The sequence below is a fragment of the Bos javanicus genome, chromosome 10 (genome assembly GCF_032452875.1).
Source record: "Bos javanicus breed banteng chromosome 10, ARS-OSU_banteng_1.0, whole genome shotgun sequence".
Classification (NCBI taxonomy): Eukaryota; Metazoa; Chordata; class Mammalia; order Artiodactyla; family Bovidae; genus Bos; species Bos javanicus.
Window position 1 is genome coordinate 49,117,872 of NC_083877.1, and position 26,731 is coordinate 49,144,602.

The 26,731-nt window shown below is 40.8% G+C and overlaps 1 protein-coding gene across 5 annotated transcripts in view; it reads left to right on the forward strand.

The window, feature by feature from the left end:
* Nucleotides 1-26,731, forward strand: part of RORA (RAR related orphan receptor A) — an 809,830-nt gene that overhangs the window by 675,656 nt on the left and 107,443 nt on the right. Inside the window, exon 1 of one of the 5 annotated variants that reach the window (XM_061431126.1) lies at nt 23,063-23,269. The exons of 3 other annotated variants lie outside the window; for them this stretch is intronic. In XM_061431126.1, the coding sequence (XP_061287110.1) occupies nt 23,239-23,269 (31 nt within the window). In that variant the 5' untranslated portion in view covers nt 23,063-23,238. Of the gene's footprint in view, nt 1-23,062; nt 23,270-26,731 lie in introns of those variants that run through there. One more of the 5 variants, XM_061431127.1, reaches the window with a different exon arrangement.

A 26,731-nucleotide genomic window follows, 5' to 3' on the forward strand; every position in this document is an offset into this window, starting at 1 on the left:
GGCTGGGGTGTGATTCTGTCCTCTTACCAGCCTCCCCGAGGAGAGAGGCAGACCTCCAGGACTTAGAAGCAGTCTGTGTCGGGGCTCAGTAGAGAACAACAGCCACCCCGTGCCCCTTTATCTGTAGCCCTTGACCCCAAGCGTGGTGTATTACAGGATTCAAAATACAGGAATCAGAGCGATCAGCTCAGCCAAGTGCTCCAGCTCTAAGATGAACGAAAGAGCATTAGGACTTTCGACTGTGGATAATGGCAACTAATCCACCCCCACCCACGTTCATGGAAGCAGAGTGGGGGCCTGCGGGGTGGCGCTCCCTCTTTTTCAGTGGCAGCTCTTAAAGCATGGCTTCTGGAGAAAATTGTCCTGGTCCCTCCTTGGGCATAGAAACCTGGATGGAGACACAACCTTAACCTTACTAATTTGCTTATTATCTCAGGATGGGAGTTCTTATTTTTTTCTCATCCATATAGCAAGACTAGATATGTAATTTACTATGTTGCACTCATTTTATATGTATGTGGGTGTGTATGTGTGTTTGTGTGTGTAATCACATTTAAAGCTCATGGTAACTATTAAGTATAACTATGAATATTAATTGAGGAAGCTGAGTTTCACATGTTAAGCAACTTGCCCAACCCACATAGCTAGTGAGTGGTAGAGGTGGGCTTGAACCAAGCTGCTTCTGTCAAGCCCTGAAGCCTTGTCCTTCCTGCTGTGCCAGGCTGCCCTATACCTCCCAGAGTTTGTAGGACCAAAGGTAGACACAATGCCATTGTAAGCAGGGTGTCAGTGAGCTATACTTTTATTTATTTATTTATATTTTTTGGCTGTGCCATGTAGGATCTTAGTTTCCTGATCTGGAATTAAACCTGCACTCCCCTATTGGAAATGCGGACTACCAGGGAAGTGCCAATGTGAACTATATTCTAAACTCTTGATTACTTGGGGCCTTCTCAAGAGGTATTGAGCTCATCAATGCACTTTAATTGGGAAGTGTTAGTCCCTCCGTCGTGCCTGACTCTTTGTGACCCCATGGACTGTAGCCCACCATGCTCTTCTGTCCATGGGATTCTCCAGGCAAGAGTACTGGAGTGGGTTGCCATTCCCTTCTTCAGGGAATGCACTTTATGGATGCCTCTTTTCTTCAAAAGTATACATGCACACCCCCAAAATAATCAATGCTTTAATGTTCCTCACTGTATTACTTGCCTTCCTTCTACAACTTTTTCATTTCTATTTTCCACCTACTCGACCTCTAAATATAGACCATTTTCTCTAAGTCTGTTCCCCTCAGCAGGTGGCCATGCTCCAAAATTGTCCTTCCTTCCTCTTCCTCAGCTCCATCAACACTCACATTCAGTCTGTGTTCTTAGGAGGAAAACATCCCATGAAGCCAAACAGATAGCCCACCAACCTAAACAAACACCCAATTTTCCACCTAAACATCTAACTTCATTATATGGATGATAAAACATACAGGAGAAAAAAATGTACCCATTTTTTTCACTCATCTACCAAAAATATTTCCAATTTTACTCTTTGATGTTTTATCATATGCATATAGGTCACTTTTATGTTTTTGTAATTATAGTATAGATTCATAGTGGTATTACTTTTTTCCTATATAATTTCCCCATATCAGGCTTCACCTGTTTGTCTGAAGGAAAGGCTAATGGAAGTTACAGAGGCAATTTTTTTTTGTCCCCCTAGTGCTGCCTTTTCATAAGTTATCAATATGGGAGTTTGAAGGTGCTCCTTTAATAAACAGTAAAAATAAAGGGAAAATATCCTTCTCTTTGGCATCCTCTTTTCAGTTGTGTTTAATGACCCTGAAAGTGCAAGTGAAAGTGTTAGTCACTCAGTCATGTCCAACTCTTTGTGACCCCATGGATTATAGCCTGCCAGGCTCCTCTGTTCATGGGATACGCCAGGCAAGAATCCAGGAGTGGGTTGCCATGTCATATTTGATATGTTATGACTAATATGCTCTCTTCCATACTCAAACGACTCTGATCTTTTCAAAGATCAGAAAGAGACAATCGTTGAACACCATGTCCCTGACACCCTGGTGGGCACATTATAATAAGCTGAGTTCCAGTCACACAGCAACTGGGGGAAAAGTACTGTTACTCTCATTTACAGATGAGGAAACCAAGGTTCAGAAGGATGGTGCTCCCTGCCCTGCTGACAGGTGACAGGACAAGATTCAGAGCTCTTTTCAACTTGCCACCTGACTTTCCTCTTCGAAAAATCTTCACTAAAAAAATATTAGTCCATGCATCATTTCCAAGGCATATGAGAGGAAAGGCAAGGAAAAAAAGGAAATGGACAAGGTTTTACAGTCAGTGACACATACATATATTACAGGCACACAGAGAATATGAAACAAATGTAAATGTACTCAAAAATTATGAGAGAGGCAGCTGTAGTGATACATGTTAACAGGAGGCCTATTACTCATAATTGATTTTACTAATATTTTAGCATCTGACCTGTTTCTCTTAATTGAATTGAAATGTCTTATGCAACACATTTGTTTTACTGACTTTGGAAAGATATAATCACCTTCACCTACACTTTTCTTTTTAAAATAGAGGTCTTTAAAAAAATAGTAATTTCTGAACAGTGGCCTTAAACATAAATGTAATTAGAATTTTCTTCGCTACAAAATGCCTAGAAAATTGTGATGACTTTGTTTTAAAGGGAAAAAAAATAAAGAAGCAGCATTTTACACAATGATCAGTGAGGTCACCCTGAACGAAAATAAAATCTGTCCATTAAATTCCTCCTAAGAATCACAGATCGAGTCACTCGGGAGTCACTACTCTGCCCTGTTTAACTTAGTCGAAATTAGTCATTCCAAAGCCCTTAAAATATAAACTAATTTTTTTACCACAGGGAACAGAGTAAATCAGAGAAACACAGAGAGATTCTTATGGGAGCAGGGGCATCTCAGATCTCGGCTTCTAGGGACAGATGGCTTGCTCTGCTAAACTGCGAAGAATTCCAGTCTTCTGGGCTTGCTAATTCCTGGGCCTGGAATATACCAAGGATGAGAACTGAAGAACGTATCAGAAGATTGTTCGCTAAAGCAGGTAAAAAATGATGGCTCTCACCTCAGGCTTCAACTGGGCTCACATCCACCAATCTCTGCCCAGGGTTAGTTGAGACTTGGAGAAACTTGCCAACATTAGGGGAGGTTCATTTTTGTTTTTCAAGTTGGCAGGTCTTATCTTGGAAAAGAAACTGAATTGGTATACCAGCTTTAATGGATTATAAGATGACTGAGCATTGGGTGAGAGCAGAAGGGGAAAAAAAAAAGTGAAAAAGGAAAAAAAATTTTTTTTGAGAACTTGCAAGAAAGAGGTCTTGCTGGCCAACAGTGGCCCTAGGTTGACATCTGTTGTATGTTAGTTTCAAGTGTGTCTGTTTCTTAGTGAATGATCTCAGAACTTCAGTGATAGCATCCAAGGGAAAATTACAAAATGAGCTTGAGGAAACATTTTTCTGGGTTCCTTCTCCCTGTGCCCAACAGGGAAAGAGCGGAGAGAAGCCCTGACTAGTCTAACTTGAGGCCACCCATTGGCTGGTAGGACTAGGATGAAACATCAGCACCTTTAATGTGGGGTTGAAAAACGGAATGCCAGGAAGTTAAAAGGACTTAGGGGAAAATGTCCTTTGGCCTTCCGCTGCATGACAGGATTCTGAAGTGACAGCTAGTGAGCAGAGTAGACTCAGTTAGTCCAGTCAGAGGAAAAAAGCAGCTAAACCAGAGGACCAACATCAGTAATATCTTTGAGTACAGTGATGAAAGAGTGAGGATGGCTCTGCCAGAAAGGCGGGCCTCTTCATCAGGTTTCCCAAAGCAGTTTGCATCTCTGGGAGGCTGTCGGAAGAAAAGAGCCCTGTCTGTTGGCTAGTATTTATTGAGCACCTACTAGGTGCTCAGACGACTCTAAACCCATCGTGCAAAGAAGACTCCTTCTTTATTGTTGCTGAGCTTAAGATTGAGGTGGAGACAGGTGGCGATTTTATTTTCCACTGGGACAAAGAAAGTAAAATGTTGAATGGAATAATAACAAGAAACGTGTTTTCATATTGGTAGGAATCCAGTAGTGTACAAACACCAGAATCTTTGAGGAGGGTTAAAGATATGCTGAATTGAATCCCCTTTTCCCCTCCTTCTGTGCCCTTTTCTCATGCTGATTCAGTGCTGGACGCCTGATGGGATATGGAATCAACAGCCAAAAGTAATGGAAGCAATCAGAACCTGGCTCCAGCCACTCCTGTTCTAGAGACTTGCTTGGAGATCTTTTGCAAGATTGAACCCATTCAAGAGTAAAGAATTCTCTGTTCCCCACTGCCTATGTAATGATACCCAGCCTGACAGAGTGAAGATAATCAAGTGGGAAGACTTGGTTTATTTCCCTTCGTATGCAGATTTCCTTTGACTTATCCCTTCTAAGGAATATCTCCTCCCTCCCTTTGGTCCAAAATTAGGTTAACGGTTAGCACAGGGAAAACCACTGGCTCATAAACTTTAGATAACATGATTTCTTATCTTTATTACAAATACATGCATCCCTTTTGATCATCTGAAGATTTTTTACCTTAAATGAACCAAAACTCTTTCAACCCAGAGGTGTTAGAGACAATTATCTGCATAAAAACAGAACAATTTTTAAGTCTGTATGTCTTCACAGTGCAATTTATATGCACTATATTTGAGTGAAATTGACACTTTTTTATTCAGATGATTGCCCTGGATAGGACACAATCTTCAAGAGTCTCTCTGATTCTTTCATTTTCTCTTCTACTCTCTCTCTCTGATCTGTGTGTGATTGCTCAATTGTGCTGTTTCTGTCATTGCCTACTTAGTAACAGCAATGGGAAATGAGCCATAAAAGTGATAACCCATTGTATTTTTTTTTTTTAATTCTGCTGGTCGCATAAAAAACTACCAGTCACTTATTTCATCTCACTTATGGTCGATCAGTCCTACATTTTTCACCTCCTTACCGTGGGTTTCTTTGTGCTGTGGTTCCCAGCCATGGCCTGCTTCCTGCTGAATTAAACTGCAACCCAGACAAAACCAAAGAGCATATCTCTCCCCAAGTTCACTCAGAAGGTCGCCCCTGGTGAGATGGACATTGCGGATGTGCTGGAAGGATTAGAGGCTGCTTTGATAAAACCCGTGTCTGTTCTCTGCTCCGGGTCCTCGGAGTGGAAGATCGGATAGATTGCCATTGCCTTGCATTATTTAAGAGTTTTGATGAGCAGCTCCCATCAAAATTCCCCACAGACTCCGGACTATGTGTGTGTGCGTGCATGTGTGAGTGTGTGTTTTGAACACTACTTTAGAATGATTGAGATGTTCAAAAGGACATTGCCGTGTGAGCTCTTAGCAGGGCTCATGTTACATTAGGTTGTCCTTCCTTGAGGTCTCTTAGTGGCCCTTCTGTTCTGTTTGATGGCAAATTCTGTTCATTCCAGATTGTATTCAATCCCTTTAGCAGCTTCAAACAGCTCGCTCGTGCTGCAGTTTTAGCATTTGGGTGCTGATCCCACCAGTCCCTGAACTTTTGTTATTTTCCACGCCTTTGATGGTTTTCCTCCGTTCTTCTGTTTTCGTTGGTTTCCACTTTCATCTCTGCTGTCTGTTCCGCGATGGTGTTATCTATTCATCCGAGCGAGTCCGGTCATTCAGCCCTCTGAGGAAAAGGCCATTTCCTCCCCTCTCTGGCCTGGCTGCCCCAGTGGGTGGTCCATGATTTATGCCTTTCATCACACCACTGTGGAGACCCCTCTTTGGGCAACCACTTTGGTGATAGGATAAGGATGAGTATATCATGATTTCGTTTTTATCAACCTCTTCTCTGTCTTCCCATTTTTAGTCGACATGCAGAGGTTTCTGTTATGGCCGGTATCTTTATAAATGGCTTCAGCTCTGATCATTGCAAATGATGAAAGTCAGACTACCTCATTTCCATCTCTGGACTTTCCATGGATGTGTATTTATTGTCTCTTCCTAGAGTGTGGCCAAATGATCAGAACATTGAATAGGAATGAGACCTTGAGGATTTTATTTCTGGGTCTGGCGGTATCTCTACCTGAGACTTTTACACTAGAGCTGCCACACTTTGTTCTGTCTATAATCCTTGCCATAAATAAATATCACCTGTTATTTTGCCCAATTAAAATTTTAACATTTTATTTCAAAAGCCCTGCTATCAAATAATATAACTTTTAAAGGTAACTTATTATGGTTCTTTTATAAACTAATTCAGTATTTTACACCAAACAAAGGCTGATAAGAGCAAGATTATGGGCCAGAGCAGAGATGTCAAATGAGCACCCTTTCAATGTGGAAGGAATTTTGGAATTAATCATAAGAATCACTCCCTTATGCTACTGGAAAGCACTTGTAATACAGCCTGTCTGGACCACCCCCTTCCCAACTTGAATAGATAAAATATTATAAAGTACCAGAAAATTTTAAGTTGATTAATGAAAAAAAGATACATAAAAAATGAGATATAACTTCAAAGTATGCTAGTCTTAACTTCTGAGGCCATTGTAGTAATGGGTATTGGGGCCCCTTGCAAGCACTCTGTGAATCTCTATCACTTAGAAAAGGCTAGAAATTATGAAACAACAATCATATGATCAGGCTTGGTTTATAACCTGCATCATATGAGTTAGTTTTCTGTGGATTGTCATGAGGTCCAATAATTAACATTTGATTGGTAATTTATTGGTGGCATATTGTTGAAGAGCCATGTAAATTATCTCTTGTGGCAGGAATAAATAGGTAACACAAAAAAGTATGAACTGAAAGGAAGATATAATTAGTGACCAAAGTTTTCTGAAAGAATACGATAGCCTCATGTTTCACTTTCAGAAATACTACAGTGGAAATTTTCCTTACACTTACCAATCTGAGTTTCTCGGGATATAAATTCCTAAAGAATAAGAAATCAGTTCTCAATATCCAGCCTGTAGCAAAACTGATTGAGCACTGGACCAAGAGTCAGAAACCCAGGCTGAATTCTCAGTTCTCCCTTTCTCCGTGTCCCAGGCTAAGCTGGGAAACCTCTCCAAGCTTCATCTACCCCATCCGTAAGTGAGGGTGTTGACCCTGCCTGCTGTCTTTCCCCAGCCATTGGTGAGTGCCCAGTGGTAGCCTTTAAACTGCATTCTCATTAACAACAACAATAGTGGTGAAGGTAATAATACATTTAATAGCAATTTAAAGGCCGTCTATGGGGTCGCACAGAGTCGGACACGACTGAAGCGACTTAGCAGCAGCAGCAGCATGGTGATTTTAATGCAGAAAGCATTATTCTGGAGCCTGGACAATAGATGGAGTGAAAGCAGCAGAAATCCAAAAGTACGGTCCTGGCCTGAGCAGCGGCTCCCCTTTCCTCCAGCCAGCCTGGAGCGAAGAGAATTCATCTCGGCACCTTCGACTCCTGCATTGTGGAGTCTGCACAATGTGGATGTAGCTGGCAGGTGTAGAGGCAGCAGTTTCCATGACTCCAATAAATTAACGAGTGTTCACGGATGTTTTGCAGCTGCCCTGGAAACAGGCTTACAGTTTTGAAAAAGAATTATCGCAGCCATGAAGAAGGGTGTTGGTGTCATGTGTGTGCATGTAAAAAGCATCCTTTTCAAAACCCATCACTTCACCTGCCCTGAATGAAAGCAATGCCAAGTTAGGCCAATGTGTTTTTCTTTCCTTTCTTTACCCCTCCTTGAACTTATTTGACTAACTTTTCCTTCTCCAGAATAAGGGCAGGTTAAACATTATTATATAAATAGCCTTTACTAAGATATAAATAGCAAGTATCTTAATATAATGATATATATTTAAACCTCAGCCCTGAATACTCATAATTCAAGTAAACATTTACAAAAACATTGTTGCTTTAAAAATAGAGGGAGTGTTTAAACGGTTTTTGTTTTATTGATATTTGGCTATGATACAGTTGAATGAAATGCCGGTGTAGAACACAGTTATTCCTACTATGGAAAGGCCTTTATTTTTCCTACTGGTTTCAGAATATTGCTTACTGAAACTGAAATAACCTAGACCCTAATTGTAAGGTCTTATGTAATTAGAGTTATTATTTGAAGTATGTATATCAATACCACACTCACAGACTTATTAGAAAATGAGATACTACATGTAAATTAATTTTCTGAAATCTATCTAAGTGCCTAAACTATTTCACTCTGTTCGGTGGTGGGAGAAGCCTTTCAAAATATATTATGTAAGTCCCTGGCTTCTTAGAGATCATGGGTTAATCCATTCTTAATATTTCAAAGTCATGATAAACACTAATTATGATGGCGTGTGTAGTATGCTGTGATGCAGGATGGCCTCGGAGACTTTGCAGGTGTGGTTCATTGTTTGCCCCTATGCTAAGTAGTCCCATGCTGCTATATTTTTTGAGTTCTTAGGTCTAACTTTTAATCTTTTTTTATCTCTTCCTTTAGTATTTATCATTTCTCCTTATTCCTATGAGCAGAACTCTCTACCCCTTTCTGCTGGGATTTTTTTTTTAATATATTCTGTATACTAGAAAATCAGATATCAAGGTTGTCAGAACTGTGTCTTACATAAAAGTAAATAGTCTCCAAGCAAATGCCTGAGGGATTTTTTTAAAGCACAAATACAAGCTTTAGTTATTCGAATTTTAGTGGTATCTTTGTGGATCTTTCTGTTTTGTTTTCTTCTATGTTGGATTTCATAAGGTTTTCAAGTGAGACCTCACTAATTATGAAAAGTGTGATAACAATTATTTATACTCCTTTGATAGCAGTTCTAGTTTAGTGACACTTTGATAAACATTTGCCTCACCTGTGGATATTCCGGAACCTGCACACTTTCTACTAGTCTTAATAACACTTCTTGGTGCATAAGCAAGGATAGGATGTTTTTAACCGTATTTTTCAAATATGTCACACAGTGCCTCCCCCACAGTCTGTTCTCAGAAAATATCTGGTGATTAACTGAGATTTAAAAATAATTTTCATGCACAAGCTACATACAAATGAAACTTTCCAAGAACTGCACTTGTCTTTCATGTTCTGGAAAATGGTTCAGTGCTTTTCACACCTTAGTTTTTGTATTAAAAAAAAAAATCAAAGATCAGGTTAAGCAGAAATGAAGAAAAAAATTGTAAAGGGGCTGAAAATAGAACTCTTCATAAATATGAATTCCAAATCCATTGCCATTTTCCTATGGATTATTTTGTTGATGGAGGAATTTGTAGCTGCTAATTAGGAACTTTTTCATTCATTCATTTGTTCCAACAATAGCATTTATTGAAGCCTCCCGGGCCCCACCAGGGATGTGCAGGCCCTCAGACACAATCTCAGGAAACAGACATTTTGGCCAGAATTTGAAGGTTGCTGTGAGTCAGAGCCCAGCGGCCATATGTTAGAAGCATTCCCCCAGTTAAAACTGACGCTTAACATGAAACTAGCCTTGATTCCATTAGAGAGATCCCAAATATTTCATGTTCTGGGAAGAAATCTGGAGAAACGGTGTCATAATGTTTTCCTGTTCCCTGACAAGTCACTCAGTAGCCCTGTCCAAGATCATTTAGAATAGCCTGGAAACAATCGGAAGTGATGTCTCTCTGTGGAAAACACTTGGAGGATGCCTGTCAGCAAATAATGTTTTAAACTCTAGGTTTAATTTAGGCCTGTGGTTAGGTTACTTATAAGAATGTATGTGTTGAAAAAAAATGTCATCGCCAAGAAAATTACTATGAATCTAATTTAGGAAACAATGAAAGTTTCATAGAAAATAGTGATTATTGATTCTGAGGTTTTACTATCTGTTCTGCTTTGTAATCAAAACATAAAGTTACATCTCTCCCTCCCTACCATTAGCTTGCTTTGCCAGTGAGTCATCATGTTTTGTATCCACTAAAGACCAATAATCTTAAATAGTGTCACTTAATCATATCTGATCATCATGATTTTGTAAGGCAATCCTCTGTATAAATTTTGAGTGATGTAACCATCGTATTGTTTATGCAATTTCTTTTCAACAGGACTTGAGCATTTAGTTTATTTTGTTACCCTTAGTTACACACAAAAAAAGGATTGTGATAATTTTATAGAGATGATTGATTTTTATTGCCTTGACATCTTAAGGGACATAATAGATCTTTGTAAGAAAACATTTCAGGCAGAATCATTATATGCTTACATTTAAATTTAATTCTTTGTTTTTTCAGTAGTGTTTGAAAGAGAAAAAATCTTGTTAGCAAAGAATAAGAACCCTGTGTTATTGAAGAGTGACTTTTAAACATTCAGAAAATATTTTTGAAATGTAGCAGATACATCATCAGTTCATATGAAGATATATTCATAGTATATAGTATACATAACCTTTGATCCTGAAGAGTGTGGCTTGATGAAGTGCCAAAACTTCTACTTCTAAAGTGAAAAATCATTTTCACTGTTGGAGTCCCCTGAATTCATAAAACTAAATACATGAAGAGTTGGTAGTATGTGGATGGCTAAATAAACTCACTGTTCATAGTAGTCATCAGTATATTTTATTTTGCTCATATAGTTATAAAAGTCTAGTTGTGGTTCATAAAACACTCCAATCCAGTGAATATTGGATACCAACAGTGTGCCAGATAGTAATGTTTTCATGTTGATTGTCTGACTTTAAAGCTTTAATATTTTTATATATTTATATGGGTCTTGTTTTTTCCAGTTTTACAGGTGAGAAAACTAAGGCTCTAGGAATATAAGTAACTTGTCAGCAGTCACACAACCAAGAGGTATTAGAACTAGGATGGGAAGACAGATTTTCCAACTCTAATTCTAGTTCTCTTTTTACCATATTTGCTGCTTTGAAAGAAGCATTCATTTATTCAACAAATATTTATCCAAAAAGAACCAGGCACTGTGCTAAATCTTCATGTTACAGGAGATACAAAGGTAAATCCTTGCCTCTTAAAGTCCAGTGAAAAAGACTGAAATAACAAATGATTATAAAACACAAAAACAATCAATGTGAAGAATCAGGTTTTTAGAAAGGAAAGAACAGGATGCCAGTGGGAGCCCGGAGCTCATCTGATGGAGGCTAACAGTTTGGACAAGATATCCTGAAAGTTTGTGACATTTAAACTGAGACTATAGGATGGCAAGACAGGTTAGATTAGATAGAGATAGATAGATAGATGGAGTTAATTGACATTATTGGCACGTTCTATATTTGCATGTTTGCCTACTCACCAAAATTTATTTATAACTCCAGAATCAATATTTGCTGCCCTTAACATTACTCAGCCATGAAAAAGAATGAAATAATGCCATTTGAAGCAACATAAATGGACCTAGAGAATATTATACTTAGTGAAGTAAGTCAGAGAAAAATTAATATTTAATGATTTCTCTTATATGTGAAATCTAAATAAAACAAATGAAACTATATACAAAAAAAAAGAAACAGAGTCACATAGAAAACAAACTCTCCCAAAGAAGAAAGGGAGGGGCGATTAGAGGTGTGGAGTTAACAGATACACACTACTATACATAAAATAGATAAGCAATAAAGATTTACTCTATAGCACAGGGAACTGCATTCAATATCTTGTAATAACCTATCATGGAAAAATAATCTGAAATTATGCATAACTGAATTACTTTGCTGCATACCTGAAACTTAATACAATACTGTAAATCAACTATACTTCAGCTATTAAAAAAAAAATACTGCCTTTTCTCATACTTATGCAAGCACAGAGCATCCTGATACACATGTTCCCAGCTGAGATCAGATGAGGCAACATTCTGCCTTCTTGTTTCAGCTCTCATACTGTAAACAAGTGTCCTGTTTTCACAGTCACCTCAGTGCCACATTTTTCTCATTTGTCTGCTTTTTGTTGGTGATACTGCTGTTTAAAGTGGACCCCAAGCATAGTGCTGAAGTGCTGGCTAGTGTTCCCATTGTGATGTGCCCTACAGAGAAAATACACGTTTGATAAGCTTTGTCCATTGCTGTTGCGTGTGGGTTCAATGTTAGTGAATTAATAGAATATGTCAAATAAGATGTCTTCAAGTAGAAGCACAAAAAAATAAGGTTGTGTCTTGATCAACAGACAAGAATGTTACGAACACAGGCTCATAGGAAGCTCCTAGAAAACTCATATTTCTCCTAGAAATAATTATTCAGTATTCACGAATTCAGTGATCCCAGGAACTTTATAAATAACTACCTCAGATAACAAGATAGATAAATATCTGCCAATAACAAGTGCTGATGAGGATCTGAAGCAACTGGAACTCTCATATTGCTAATAAGGAATGAAGAAATGGCGCTGCCACTCTGGAAAACCATTTGACATTTCTTTTTAATATTTATTTGTTTTTTATTTCTTTTTTGCTGCATCTGGTCTTAGTTGCAGCACAGGCTTCTCTCCAGTTGTGGCACTGGGGCTTAGCAGCTGTGATGTGTGGGCCTCCTTGCCCTGAGGCATGTGGGATCTTAGATCCCTAGTCAGGGATCCAACTCACATTCCCTGCATTGGAAGGTAGACTCTTAACCACTTGATCACCAGGGAAGACCCTGGCATTTCTTATAATTAAACTTCTATAGCCCATATAATCTAAAAGTCCCATAACTAGATATTTGCCCAAGTAAAATAAAAACTTACATTCACACAAAAACCTGTACATGAGTATTCATAGCTGCTTTGTGATTGCTAAGAAATGGATTCAATATAAATGTTCTTCAATTAGGAAATGAGTAAACTGCAGAATGGAATACCACTCAACTATAGAAAGTAGCAAATTATTGACTTGTTGATGGAATGTATCTGAAATGTATTGTGCTGAGTAAAGAAACCAGAGTCAAGGGTTACATTAATATATTTTTCCATTTAAATGATATCTTTTAAAGGCAAAAATATAGGGACAGAAGACAGATCTGTGGTTACCAGGGTTTGGAGAAGGGGAATAAGTTGGCTACAGAAGGGCACAAAAGAATTTGGGAGGTAAGGGAGATGGAATTCTTTCATATCTTGAGTGTGTTGGTCATTACAAAATCAAAACCCTTTGTCAAATTCATAGAACTATACACTAAGAAGAGTGACTTTTACTGTATATGTTATATTTTTATAAGAAATGAAATAAAAACATATCTAAGGATGCATTTTGATCAAAATATAGTTCTTCTAGTTTGCCAAGGTAACATCAGAAAATACTATTAAAGCATGTGTTTTACTAGTGTTCTTGTTGATAAAACACTTTGAGTACAAAATAAATACTATGTAGAAATTTATGTTACACTATAAATTGAGCAGTGAATACTGTGAACATATAAAATATGTTTTCCTTTCTATTGTTTCATAATGCTCAAATTTATTGAAGTTCTTACTGGTTTATAGGAAATAGTTCCTTACTGTATTTTGGCAAGTGGTGAATTCTGTAAACTATAACTCTCCCTGTATAACTCTCCCTAGAGAAGGAAATGGCAACCCACTCCAGTATTCTTGCCTGGAGAATCCCATGGACAGAGGAGCCTGGTGGGCTACAGTCCATGGGGTTGCAAAGTGTCGGATACGGCTGAGCGACTAAACAACAACAACAATACAATAGCTCTAATATATGTGTTATTCATAGGAGAACAAAACTTTCATTTAACTTAAATTACCCAGTAATATGGCATATTGACCCTGGGGTAGGAACACAACAAAAGAAAGAAATGTAATATCATTTTTCTTGCTTACATATGATTCTTTAATGATAGGCACCTGGAGAAGGAAATGGCAACCCACTCCAGTATCTTTGCCTGGGAAATCCCATGGACAGAGGAACATGGCGGGCTACAGTCCATGGAGTCACAAAAGAGTCAGTCATGACTTAGCGACTGAACAACAACAGCAATGATAGGCAACTGTCACACGTGGAAACTGTTTAGCAGCGTATGGTCTCAGAAGCAGCGCGCATGACATCTTTGAGTGTCTCCCAATTCTGATGTGTCTTTTTTGAAATCTTTCCTTGTTTACAGTGGCTCTGCCACATTATCTCTGTTATATTTCAAGAACCAAAGATGTGGTAAAGTAAAAAAGAAAATACTCTATATTACTTAAGATGTGTTGCCAAAACATCTTGAGGCTGTATACGTACTATGTCTTTATACAGATAATGAGGCCACGCATGACTGTAATCACTTAATAAATGTAGACAATGATTTATTCAAAGTGTATTGAAAACTAAGTAGCTCTGCTTAAGATTATTATGCTGCGTAAACCATTTGTTCGGTGATTAAAGTAGGTGCTGCTGCTGCTAAGTCGCTTCAGTCGTGTCCGACTCTGTGTGACCCCATAGACGGCAGCCCGTCAGGCTCCCCGTCCCTGGGATTCTCCAGGCAAGAACACTGGAGTGGGTTGCCATTTCTTTCTCCAATGCGTGAAAGTGAAGTCGCTCAGTAGTGCCCGACTCTTAGCGATCCCATGGACTGCAGCCTAACAGGCTCCTCCATCCATGGGATTTTCCAGGCAAGAGTACTGGAGTGGGGTACCATTGCCTTCTCCAAAGTAGGTGCAGGAAATGCTATATTATACGACATGTTGCAAAAATTATTTATAAAAAGAGCAGCCTTGATACAATTTGGAAAAGTAAAATCAGTAACTATCTCTATCTTGTGCTTTTCCTGTAGAAGAACATGAAGTCTAAAATTATTATTTTTTGTGTGTGTTTCCAGCAGATTTGTTATTTTGTCTGAAGTCTTTTGGAAGTGCCAACTTAGGCTTTTTTAAGTTGTTAGTTTTCTTCTGTTCCTGTGTCCCATTCCATTGCCAATATTTAGAGTGGTTTAATTTTTCCAAAAGAGGAAGAATTCCCCTCATGAGTTAATTTAATGTGTAGCAAGTGTTTCTTAAATGGACAAATGACAACATTGTTTTCAAACAGGATAATTGCAACCATGTACAGTATGTTTCTTCATTAGTAAGTAATTAAATAATTTACTAAATTGTGCAATAATTCATAATGGCACACGCTAACCCTGCTCAATTACAGGAGCTAGGGATAAAAGAAGTTCTTGCACATATGCCTACATTTTATTAGTCAATTTTAATTTCTGAAGAAGTCAGCTTGCCTTTTTCAAAATACTGAGTAGTGCACAATTAAAGGAAAATTCAGAAAATGTTTGAGAGTTGTAACGTATTGGTTAAGAGTACACACCCCAGATTCCACTTTTTATGGTTCCTTGTGTTCTTGGACAAGTTACTTATCTGTCAGTTTCTCAAAAGAGAGTTTTGAGTGAATTCAATATGAAAAAGTGCCTGCTAAAGAATGCGTTCCAAAGAATTGTGAACCAACAGGTGAGGTAAAAGCAAGAGCTTCAGTGTGATATAATTATTGGAAAGCCTTTTTGATTTCAGAAAATCATCTTTGGGGGGCACAAGCTTTAACTGGATAGTCAAAATCTCATGTGAATTTTGGAACCTCTGAATGGAATACCTAATTTAGTCAACCTCCACCTTACAAAATGTAGGAATCTTTTTTTTTTAACTCAAGAGAAAAGTATAGAATTTTAATATGAATCTAACATATTTAGAAGAGTTAATATTTTTTTTTCAATGAAAGCAGAGAAACACCCTCAAGTCTGTTCTTGTTTCAGTCCTCACAGCGTACTTCCACTGTGCAGGACTAGAGATAAATAATAAGCGTACTTCTGAGGGCAGCAAACAGACTCCTGACCCGACATTGCCAGCCCAGTAAATTCCATCCTGTGAACTGCAGCTCAAATGTGAGCCTCCAAACCACTATTGACATGTGGCAAAACTGTCTGAAATGTCAATAGTTATAAAATGAGTATTTCATAATGCAGAATAATTGATTACTTTGCTTGACTGAACAGGAACATATTTTCTCTGTGAAAGCAAAATAATGCCAGCCTTTGCTCCTGGAACATTCCTAGCTGCGAGACTCAGATTTCCCAGGGAAGCCCACGTTACACTGTGGTCCTTGATCATGCATGACAAAAATAGGGAAAACCATCTGTAACTGCTTATCTTCTCTCCATTATTTGAAATATATATATATATATATATCTATATTTAAGAGAGTCCTTTAAAAATATGGCCTCTACACGAAGCATCTGTATTAATAGAACTGTCTCAGATCATTTTCAGAACTGAAATGGATGAGATATGAAATCAAATAACATTCAATTTATCTTGTTCCTCTTAAAATGCTCTGCTTAGCTTTTCGCTCTGATGAAATAACACCCATTTCCAGTTTTATTCTTCCCCAGTGTGCTGTGATGTGGAACTCTTTTGCTCTATGTGTTTTATTAAGTGTAATTTAACTTTATGACTATCAAACCAACTATTAATCCTTAGAATAAGACTATGAAATAGGCAAGCCGTAAAGAGATTTATTTTTGAAAGTGCGATTCCTGTCTTCTGCCCTCAATTCTTTTTTCAGAACTTGTTCTCTGAATGTATAAAGTATAGTTTGCAAAGCTCTGTACTAGGCACTTTGAAGGAAAGCAAAAGGAACACCTACAGCGTACATTTTGAGCTTTCTTCCCCTCCTTATCTATATGTACTTCGTGTTACTCTAAACCATCACGTTTTCTTAAGTAAAACATGCGTGATTTCTGTCTGTGCTCTTATGTGTGCTCCTAGGTGTGTTCTGCTCTCCTTCTTAGAGGGCCTTTATTCCTTTTTTTGTCTACTGAAATCTGATTAGTCTTCAAAGTCTACTTTAAGTGGTACCTCCTCCATGAAGTCCTTCTGCTCATAAAGTTTAAGATTAACCCTGCACAAAGTAACCTCTTTTACTCTTGGCCCACATAGCACCTGGCTTAGACTATGTGTCACATCTTCTGCCTTACAATATGAGCATTGCATTCATTTTCCTACTAGATTGCAAGCTCCTTGAGGAAAGGTCTGACATTTTAATCTTTTTTCCTTTCCTCTCCATGTCCCAGCACAATGTAATACACAGATGTTTATCGTTGTTCATTGGATGGGAACTTGCATTCTTATAAGAAGCAAGACATAAAAAAAAGCTTGAAGTCTTATAGAAAATAGTGCATAAAAAGAGGTCCCTTATGCAAAGGGCTAACTTAATTCTTATTCATCTTTATATTCCCAATACTTAGCAGGTGCATAATAAATACTTATTACACACATGTGCATTCACACACACACACATTTCTAAGCTTATCAAAAGTGCTTGCTGATAATCATTTCCGTATATCCTTATTAAGGTCAATAATTTTTTACCAGGCACATGGTCTGTGTGTATAACAATATGGGGTGGTGATAGTATTTCCTCTTGTAACCCTGCTAAGAGATAATCACTTTGTCCTTTCTTTAAATTGTTTCATTTACTCCTTCCAGTGTCCCTATAAGGCTCAACTATCCTATTTCACATATGAGGAAACAAAGGTTTGCTCAAGCTCACTCAGCTAGTGAGTAGGATAAAGGTTGGTTTGGGGCCCAGTTTAATCTAATGCCAGAGCTCATGGTATCGTTCTTCGGGGTTCAGTGAAACAAGGAAGGCTCCTTGGAGAAGGAAGTCAACATGGCGCAGTAGAGAGAAAGGGATGAAGGTGTTTCTGAGGAGGGGCTAGGACATGGTCCTGAAAGTAGTCATGGGATATTTGAGTTGCAGGAGCCCTTTGAAGTCTTTCCTATTGCTTCATTCTACATTCAGGGGCCCGACAGCCTGAGAAGAGAGATGACTTGCCAAGGGTGACATAGAACACTAAGTGACAAGTGTGAAACTTGAACCCAGAGCTCCAAGTTCTGAGTTTGCTTCTACTACCTATATTCCTTTAACTAAAAGAAAAATCTTAAGTTTCTGCACTCCTTACAATAGCTAAGACACGGAAACAACCTGATTGTCCATCGACAAATGAATGGATAAAGATGACATGGCACATATATATAATGGAATACTACTCAGCCATAAAAAAGAATGAAATAATGCCATCTGCAGCAACATGGATGGGCCTGGAGATTATCATACTAAGTGAAGTAAATCAGACAGAGAAAGACAAATATCATACAATATCACTTATATGTGGAATCTAAAATATGAAACAGATGAACTTATCTATGAAACTGGAAGACTCACAGATGTAGAGAACAGATGTGTGGTTGCCAAGGGGCAGGGGAGGGTGGAGGGATGGATTGGGAGTTTGGGATTAGCAGATACAAACTATTATACATAGAAGATAAACAACAGGGCCCTACTGTATAGCACAGGGAGCTATATTCAATATCCTATAATAAACGAAATAGAAAAAAGTATGAAAAAGAGTACACACACACATACACACGTATATATATATATATATATATATATATATATATATATATATATATATATCACTGTGTCACTTTGCTGTATAGGAGAAGTTAACGTGCTGTAAATCAACTATACTTTAATAAAATAATTTTTTAAACAGACTCGTCATTTCCTGTTCCGCTGCCAGCTGTAGGAGCAGGGGGAAGATATCCCTTGGGAACACAGTTATGCAGTCCCTCTGGCTTGCGATATGAGTCATCTTCCTCGCTGCCCTTAGCAGGTGTGTGTGTAGCGAGGCACCCGCCACCTACCTACTCTGTGGAGGTTGCTTAGGTCTGAATGCCTGTGAACTTTATCCTTTCCCTCCTTGTGATGGTTACAAAACATCTGTCAGTTCTTGAATTTCCTAATAGATATGTGAGACACGTGGTTCCGAGAATCTCAGAATCCCTTCACCGTTGTCTCAATTCAGCCAGATCCTTCACTTCCAACATCCTATTATCCTAACCGCCGCACTAATGACTTACAGCCACTCATCATCTGTGAGAGGTGAAACACTGTGCAAACATCTTTTCAGCAGATGGCCAGACACTGCCTTTCTTTAGGGAAGTTCCAACTCAGGGAACTGACTTCTGCATAGAGTTTTCAGAGCCCAGGCCACCTGATTAGGAAGCTTCTCAAGAATAAATCTTGATTCTTATTTGATTCTCCAATAGAGGGCCAGCCATATAATAAATATTCAGTAAATGTGCTTGATGATGTGAAATATAAGAAATATATATGTGTGTGTGTGTGTTTATAAAATTGAAGATGTCTCTTGCCATCAAAATACCATCAATTTCACTATTTTCATGGACTATGTATGTGCACACATACATGTACATTTAAATCTGGCATCTATATTTGCTTTAAAATCATGAATAAAACAGGTTATATTAATCTGATCACCCCTCTTCATTAACACACGTAAAGAAAGAGACCCCTCTTCCACCTTGGTGTCCAGGTCTTAACAGCATTATTCCATTTATAAATGTTTCTTTATGAGACACTTTCAGACTCAAAACTAAGCAAGGCTGTAATCATTTGTAGGCAAGTTTGTATCTACTCTTTAGCTTCCCAAGTAATCTTACTTAGAACTCTCTAGGTCTCAGACCTAGACACCAGGGTCTCAAACTACCTCTCAGACCCTGTTTGTAAGTAGGAGACCTGGTCCCCTAGATTTATGTTGGCCCAAACGGCTCAGCTCCTACAGATCACAGTGCCATGGAAGCTAAGGATTCAGCTGAATCAAGCTGCCCAGGACCATATTAACCTTTCACTGATCCCTTTCTTGTTCAGCTAGAAGGAAGTTAATTGAATTAGCAAGCTGCCACATACTGGAGAGAGAGAACCAGGACCCGGGCGAGACAGAACCTCAGAGTCAAAATGTAGCTTCCCTCTCATGTGCATCAGCCAACTTTGAAAACATTGCATGGGGAGCCACTTGATTCTGGATAAGTTTGTCAGCTGGTCATTTTGCCATTCTCCCCAGTAGCACTCCAGGTGTGAATCAGTGTGGTGTATACCATGAGATCAGATTCTGTTTGGCAGAAAGTCAAATGTACTTTTCTAAAGTCAAGTATCATTTCCTTATTTAACTTCTGAAAATGGGAAGATAGGCACTAATTTACTGATTATACTCCAGTCTAGACTCCTGCAGAAATCCAGCAAGCTTTCCTCATGGGCATTTTGGGATAACTTGCCATCAGTCATGTCCCTCCACTTCCTTGCTAAGTGACAGATCCAATGTGAAACCCAGTACATAGGGACACCACGTGGAGCTGTCTGTAGAGGATTCTGAGTTGAATTACATGTTTTTTTCAGTATGTAGTATGCCTTCTTTTTCTGAGATTAGCCAACAGAACTATTTGACTTGAGAATTAATGTATGATATAATCCCATTCATGGTAAAGAGTTCTCATCTTGTTTAATTACCTTCCTGTAATCAATTTTTTTATGCTTTTTTTTCCCTTCAGAACACTTGGTAAAATTTTTTCAAATGGAAAGAGTAAACTACTTAACACTGTTTTACCCCCATAGTTGGTACTCCAGGAGTGTGTGTTTTATGGAAACCAAATAATTATTCCTGTATTTTAATATTTAGCTGGTAAAAGTTTGCACCGAAATGTGCTTCCTTTTTGGCTTCAATGTGGAAGTACTGAAGGGAAATACAGATCCTTTCATTCCTGACTAATTTACTTGGTTGAGGACTTATAACTCTGTGGAAAAGTTGTATTTCAAGAGAGTTTTTAAAGAAAACCTCTCATATTTACCTTTGAAGTTTCATGAGAGTTTTGTGTTGATATAAACACTAATATACTCTGGGTTAAAAGCTGTGTTGAAAATGAAAAAATGCATTTAATAGAGGCATGTATTACAAATAGCATCTAGCCACACAGGAAGGTTACTGTGATTTAATATCTGAAATTCTGTTGCTCATTAGTTGTATGGTGAGAATGAAATACATTTCTAAAGGGCAAGGTCAGTGTTACATTATCATGGAAATGTCTTTGTTGAATAAAAGTATAAATATTTCAAGTTTAAGTATTATGAGATTATATTTCTATTGGGGACATATGTATAGGATGAATGATTCTTCTCCTTGTAATTACAGGAGCATATGTCATGTAACATGTCATTCCCGATTACTGATTTCATTTGAAATGGTCTGGAAATAAATACCGATTACTAGTAATGTAAGACTATTTACCTTGGAGTCAGATGTCTGACAGGCAGGCTGGAGCTAATGGATTTGGTCATTTTCAAAGCATTATTTTCTAAAGCAGGATGCTGTTTTAAAGTAACGCTGAATTTTCAGAGTCGTTTATCTGGATTCATTTGCAGTGGGTATGGAAAAGCACCCCTAGGAGCATGCAGTCTCTGATGTTTTTCCATCCTTTAACAATACAAAGGAAAGAAAACTGTACCCAGAACCTACCAATAGGACAGCTCGGCATTACCTGTCCTTATTAAAGTCGGTAGGACAAGGGAAATCAAGAACCACATATGAAGGATAGTGTCCGTGTAACTGAGGGGCGTTGCCTCACTGGGAGATGTAGTTGCATCATGGGAACGTGGTGTGATTTAATTTCATCACTGTAAACATCAGAGTGGGTATGGTTGATTCATTTGAAATTCTTGTCCACTTCGCCATGGCTGGACAGCTGAGTTAACATGGGTAGGTCTTGGCTTCACACTGTTATGATTTCTGATTTGGGGGCTTTATTAGGGGAAAAAAACTGTTAGGATAACTTTAGCTGAAATCAAACTTTTATAAAGGTATGGCTTGATTTAAGGTACCATGAATTTTTTTTAGCCTTCTAAATTAGAGCACTCTGTAAATTTTGCCTTGAAGGGGGCTCGGAGGGTGGGAGAGTATAAATCTTAGTTTTTGCAGTGCTGATTGTCTGCATGTGTTTTAAATTGAGTCCCAACTCAGCGGCAAGGACAACTCAGTTATATGGGAAAAAATGTTAGGACTCTTCTTGCTTAATTACCATGAATGCAACAACTAATAACCATCTAATATCTGAGTTGTAAATGGAAACATAGACCATCAGAAAAGAAAGCAGAGTTGAAATTGTGTAAAGAAACAGTAGTAGGTAACAAACTTGGCTTTTGATAATTTTTTCTGCCATGCTCAATACTGTGGAAAAGAATGCTGAAATTTTAAATAATTTGGTCTCTGGGTATGTAGCATCTGAAGTTCATAGTAAAGAAATTCATCTGATGATAATATCATGGTTTGAGTTTCTACAAGGCCAGTTAAAAGGATTAAGCTTCAAAGTTTGGAGGGAATTAAGCCTTAGTTGCAAGTTAAAATTCACAAAGTTGACCTTTAGAGGTTGCTTGGTTATTTGGGGGTGGTGGTGGTGATTTTTTTTTTTCCTGTCTAAAGTACCGAAACATCTCACTTTTAGGGTGTGAAACCTAGAACCTTTTCCACTTGTAGATGGGTTCTCTAGAGAGAATGGTGGATATGGAAGAGCCTGGGAAATTAGTGGCTCAAATCGGCTGGCAACTGGAGTACATTTAGGTGATTCACATACAGTTGTCTGTTCTCCTTCCAGGTTTCAGTGGTCCTGCAGGAAGGGAGAGGTGTAAACCAGGACCTTAAATGTTGGCAGGATGAGAAATATCAATGTCTAGGTGGGCGGAATTCCCTTTTCGCAGGCCGAGTCTCCCAGGAAAGGCTGAGGAAACCATTACTCCTGGAACTGCCTGGGTGACTCCGTTCCCCACCGCCCCGGAGGGGGCTCTACCTTCCGAATAAAACTGGGGTGATCTGGGAAGTTGGAAGTTAGAGAGACTGTAGCCCACCCCTCGTCCCCCGCCAGACCGAACATACCCTGCTTTTCCGCCAACGAGTTGGGGCTTTTGTCACCCCTGGGAGGGCCGGGAAGGGAGCGGGAAAGTAGTGTCAGGTTGCGCCCTTCTTGCCCAAGGGGTCGAAGGAGAAAGTAGATGCGCGATCAGAAGGGCGCTGAGCGCACAGAGCGCCCGGGAGGCCACAGGTGCCCTGGGAAGCGGGCACAAGGCTGGGGGTCCGGATGCGGGCCGGGGGTGCCAGAGGGCAACGCCAGCCCGGGTGCGCTCAGGAGCCGCGGCCGCTCACCTGCCCGCGGGGGCGGGGCGGGGCGCGGTGCTGGGGCGCGCCGCCTCCCGCCACCCGCCTCCCGCCCGGGGAGGAAGCGGAGGGGCGCGGTGTAAACAGAGCGGCGGCCGTGATGTCAGCCGGTCACATGGAGCCTCTTATGGCTCGGGATGGCTCTCGGCGGGCGGGCAGCTGCTGCAGCTGCTGCTGTGGCTCGGGCGGCGGCGGCGCGGCGGCGGCAGAGGGGGCTCCGGGGTCGGACCATCCGCTCTCCCTGCGCTCTCCTCACCGCGGCTTAAATGATGTATTTTGTGATCGCAGCGATGAAAGGTGAGCCCGGGCGCCCCACCGGGGCCGGGTGGGCTGGCTGCTCCGGGGGGCGGGGAGGCGGGCGTGCAGGGGGAGGGGTGGGCGCGCCTGCTCGAGCGCACGTACTGCCCGGGGCTGGCCGCGGGAACCCAGCCAGGGTTTTTTGGGCCCCTGCAGCGGCGCCCCCTGAGCCGGGTCACGGGATCTGCCTGCCTCCTGTCGGGGCAAAGGCGCAGGGGCTGGACGCCCCCTCCCCCCAACTTCTGTCCCCTCTGGCTCCTGTCAGTCGCCCGGGTCCTCCTGGCACCCGGCGGGGCTCCCGGAAGAAAGTTTGCTGGAAGTCGCCGCGCTTCTGGCAGGGAGGGGAGGGTCTGAGGAGCTAGGAGGAAGCCGGGGGCGCCCGCGACTGGTCCCCAGGGCCCGCACCCCGGACAGCTCTGGCCTGCGTAGGGAAAGCGCCGCGGCCAGGCCCGGCCGAGCGTGCGCGCGGGTGCGGTGTCATCCCTGGGGACTGGTCAGCGCCCCGGGCCTTGGCCCTCCCCTCCTCTGCGGCCCGGCAGCCCCGAGCGCCCGGCGGCCGCCGGGGGGAACATGCGGCCGGTCTGCGCTGCGTGCCCGCCCCGGCCACTTCCGAAAGCGCCCAGGCCCTAGCGAGACGGGCTTCTGGAACGTGCCAAGGTTCCCTCGGGGGCCGCCCGCAGCCGCAGCGCACCCCGACTTGATACTTTTGGGTTGTGAATGGATGTGGGGAAGCAACTTCACCCCCCACAGGATTCGCGGGCAGTAGTGGAGGTTAGACGGTGGCGAGGAGCCGGCGGGCGCAGATTAGTCGTGGTCAAGACTCCGTCGAGCCTCCTCGCCCGGCCGCCGGCCCTGATCAGAAGTCCTTAGCCGGGCTGGTGGCCGGATGGCAGGGGGGACTAGCTGGAGACCGGACTGGCTTCAGGTCCCCCTAGGTGAGGAGGAAAGAAACCGTGGCAAGTCAGGGAAGTTTCTAATGAGAAAGCCAAAGTTTGGAGGTGTGCAGGAAGTCGCCTGCGCGGTCGGGAGAAGCCGAGACAAGCCAACAGCCCGAGAGAAACTCAGCTCGCACCCCGCCGCCCGCTTGTGCGCCAGCAGGTTCTTCGGGGTGGTTAATCTGCCCGAGTGGCTTCGCAGACCCGGCCGTTGGGAGCGGGGATTTAGAGCCCCATCTGTTTGACGCGGACCGGGCTCCCTTAACGCGCCGCAGTTTCTCAGACCTAGACAGTCCTGCGGGGTCTGCCCATCAGAGCGGGCGCGGGGCGCTCGTTAAACGTTTGCTAAGGTGGAGGTTTTGTTGCAATCCTGGATGAAGGAAACAGGTTCGGTATCTGGCCTAGGTTTACTTTCAGATCACCGAGCTTTGCCTTTCTTCACTAGAGATTGGGTGGCATCTCTTTTATTAATTATTAACAGGCCGAAACGTACTGGACGCTAAGATGAGCTGCTTGAGATGAAATCTGCTTATCCGACGTGCCCAGAGCAAAATTTTTGTCCTTTCCCCGGTGGTTTGAGGGAAATGGAATTTAATCATTTTTAGAATATGCATCAGATAAAGGAAAAGGGAGGAGACCTCCCTGTGATCCACGTTCTTAAGCCTGAAGTTGTTTTTTTTTTTCTTCCCAAAATGATTTTAAGATTTTCTTACCGACTTTTTTTGTAGAAGTGTATGCTCCTCCCCTCCCTCTCAAAAAAACTTTTATGCTATTTCCTGCAGTTCATTAATCCTGTAAAACAATTCAGACAGCCTTTGTAGTTAAGACATTTTCCTCCTTTTTTTTTTTTTTCTTTACGGCATGAAATAGATTTGGGGAGGTGTTAATCCTAGTCCTTATCTATTTTATTTGATATAATTGGTGTCGATTGGGGAAGGGTAAGAAGCAGAGACAATTTCCCCTAATGAACAGTAACCACCAAACAATAAGGAAAGTGCGTTTTAAGATTTTAACTTAATTTTGATGTTTCTAAGTACTTAGGCTTTTGCTTTTGTAGTTCTAGTACAAAACGAAGTTCCATACTATCACTTGGTGATTATTATCAGGGGAATCACACCACCACCGTATCCCCCCCCCCCCCCCAGAGCTCTAGCCCACACATTTGTCTTGGAGTGACCTCTGGCTGCCAGAAGATAATAGATTCAGAGTATTGTGCTTTGGGAAAAGTGGCTCAGATACACTGGCAATGCAGTTTTTCTATAAGCTCAGCTGGAGGAGGGGAGGCCAGGGAAAGGGGGCGATGCATCTAGACAATTAGAATATTTCATTCCAAGGATCATAATATCCTGTGTCTTAATAGGGTTATCTTGCTCTGATGCATATTTAAACTGAAGAAAAATAGTTTCTGGGAAAATAAGGAATGCTGTAAATATTTCCATATCAGATTTAAGGTGCGGGGGGAGTGAAGAGGGGGGCGGAAACTGGCCCAGAATCATATTAAATACTTCCCTGCTGCCTCTCAGTTTTAATAGTTAAATTGGTTCCATATGGAAGGGAGTTTGTATAATTAGATTTTTTTCATATGAAACAGAAACACTCTTTACAATATAGCTTTTCAGTATGTGTATGCATGTAGCAGGGGGAGGGTAGAACAAGCCACCATAAAAGAGAAACATTCGCTTTGTTGGTGATTTACTGATGTTTTTTAAACATCATTAAATCAGGCCTTTTGAACTCACGAAAGAAGAAAATCCTTCCTCTGCGTTCGTTGTCAAATAAGTTTAGGCTTAAAGTGGATTCATGCTTAGAAGTAATAAATCTTCATTGGAGCAACTCTAGTCTCATCTTTCAGTTTTGTTTTTGTTTAATTAACAACAGAATTCCAATACCATTTGGATGGCTTCTTGGGCAAACGGAGAGAGCCAGCGATAACATTTATAATCAGGGGAGCACTTGTTCTGCTCATCACAAAAGTGCTTTGGCCAAATGTCAGGCGGCAGCCAGTGCTGAAAGGAAATGCGAGTGCCTCATCAGTTTCAGTAGATTATGCCCCCTTTGCTTCCTAGGAGCCCTCAGCCAGTGTTCATGTAAATGGAGTTAGGAGAGTGAAGGGAGGCTTAAGGGGAATGTCTGTCCCATAATAGATTGTTCCGTGTGCACAGTCTGTGCGCAAACACAAGGCATGATACTACTTTGAAAATACTGAATATGTAGGTGATTAGGGGTATTTCCAAGTCTAATAAATGTGATTTTATAGTTTTGAAGAGTGTGGACTTTCTCTTTCCCAAATGAAGTTTGAATTTATCCCTCATCTTATTTTAAGCACTGTGTCAGTAGTATTCCTCAGCTGGGACTTTGGTTCCACTTTCATGACCTTTGATGGGTAGGATTGGGAGAGAGTAATGTCTGGATCTTGGAAAAAGAAATCCCAAATGGCTATTCCAGTGAGCAGAGTGCTTAGCAGGCAAGGAGAGGTCACTTCTTTTATAGACAAGGAAGATCTCTGAATTCATTTGCCCATGGGTGA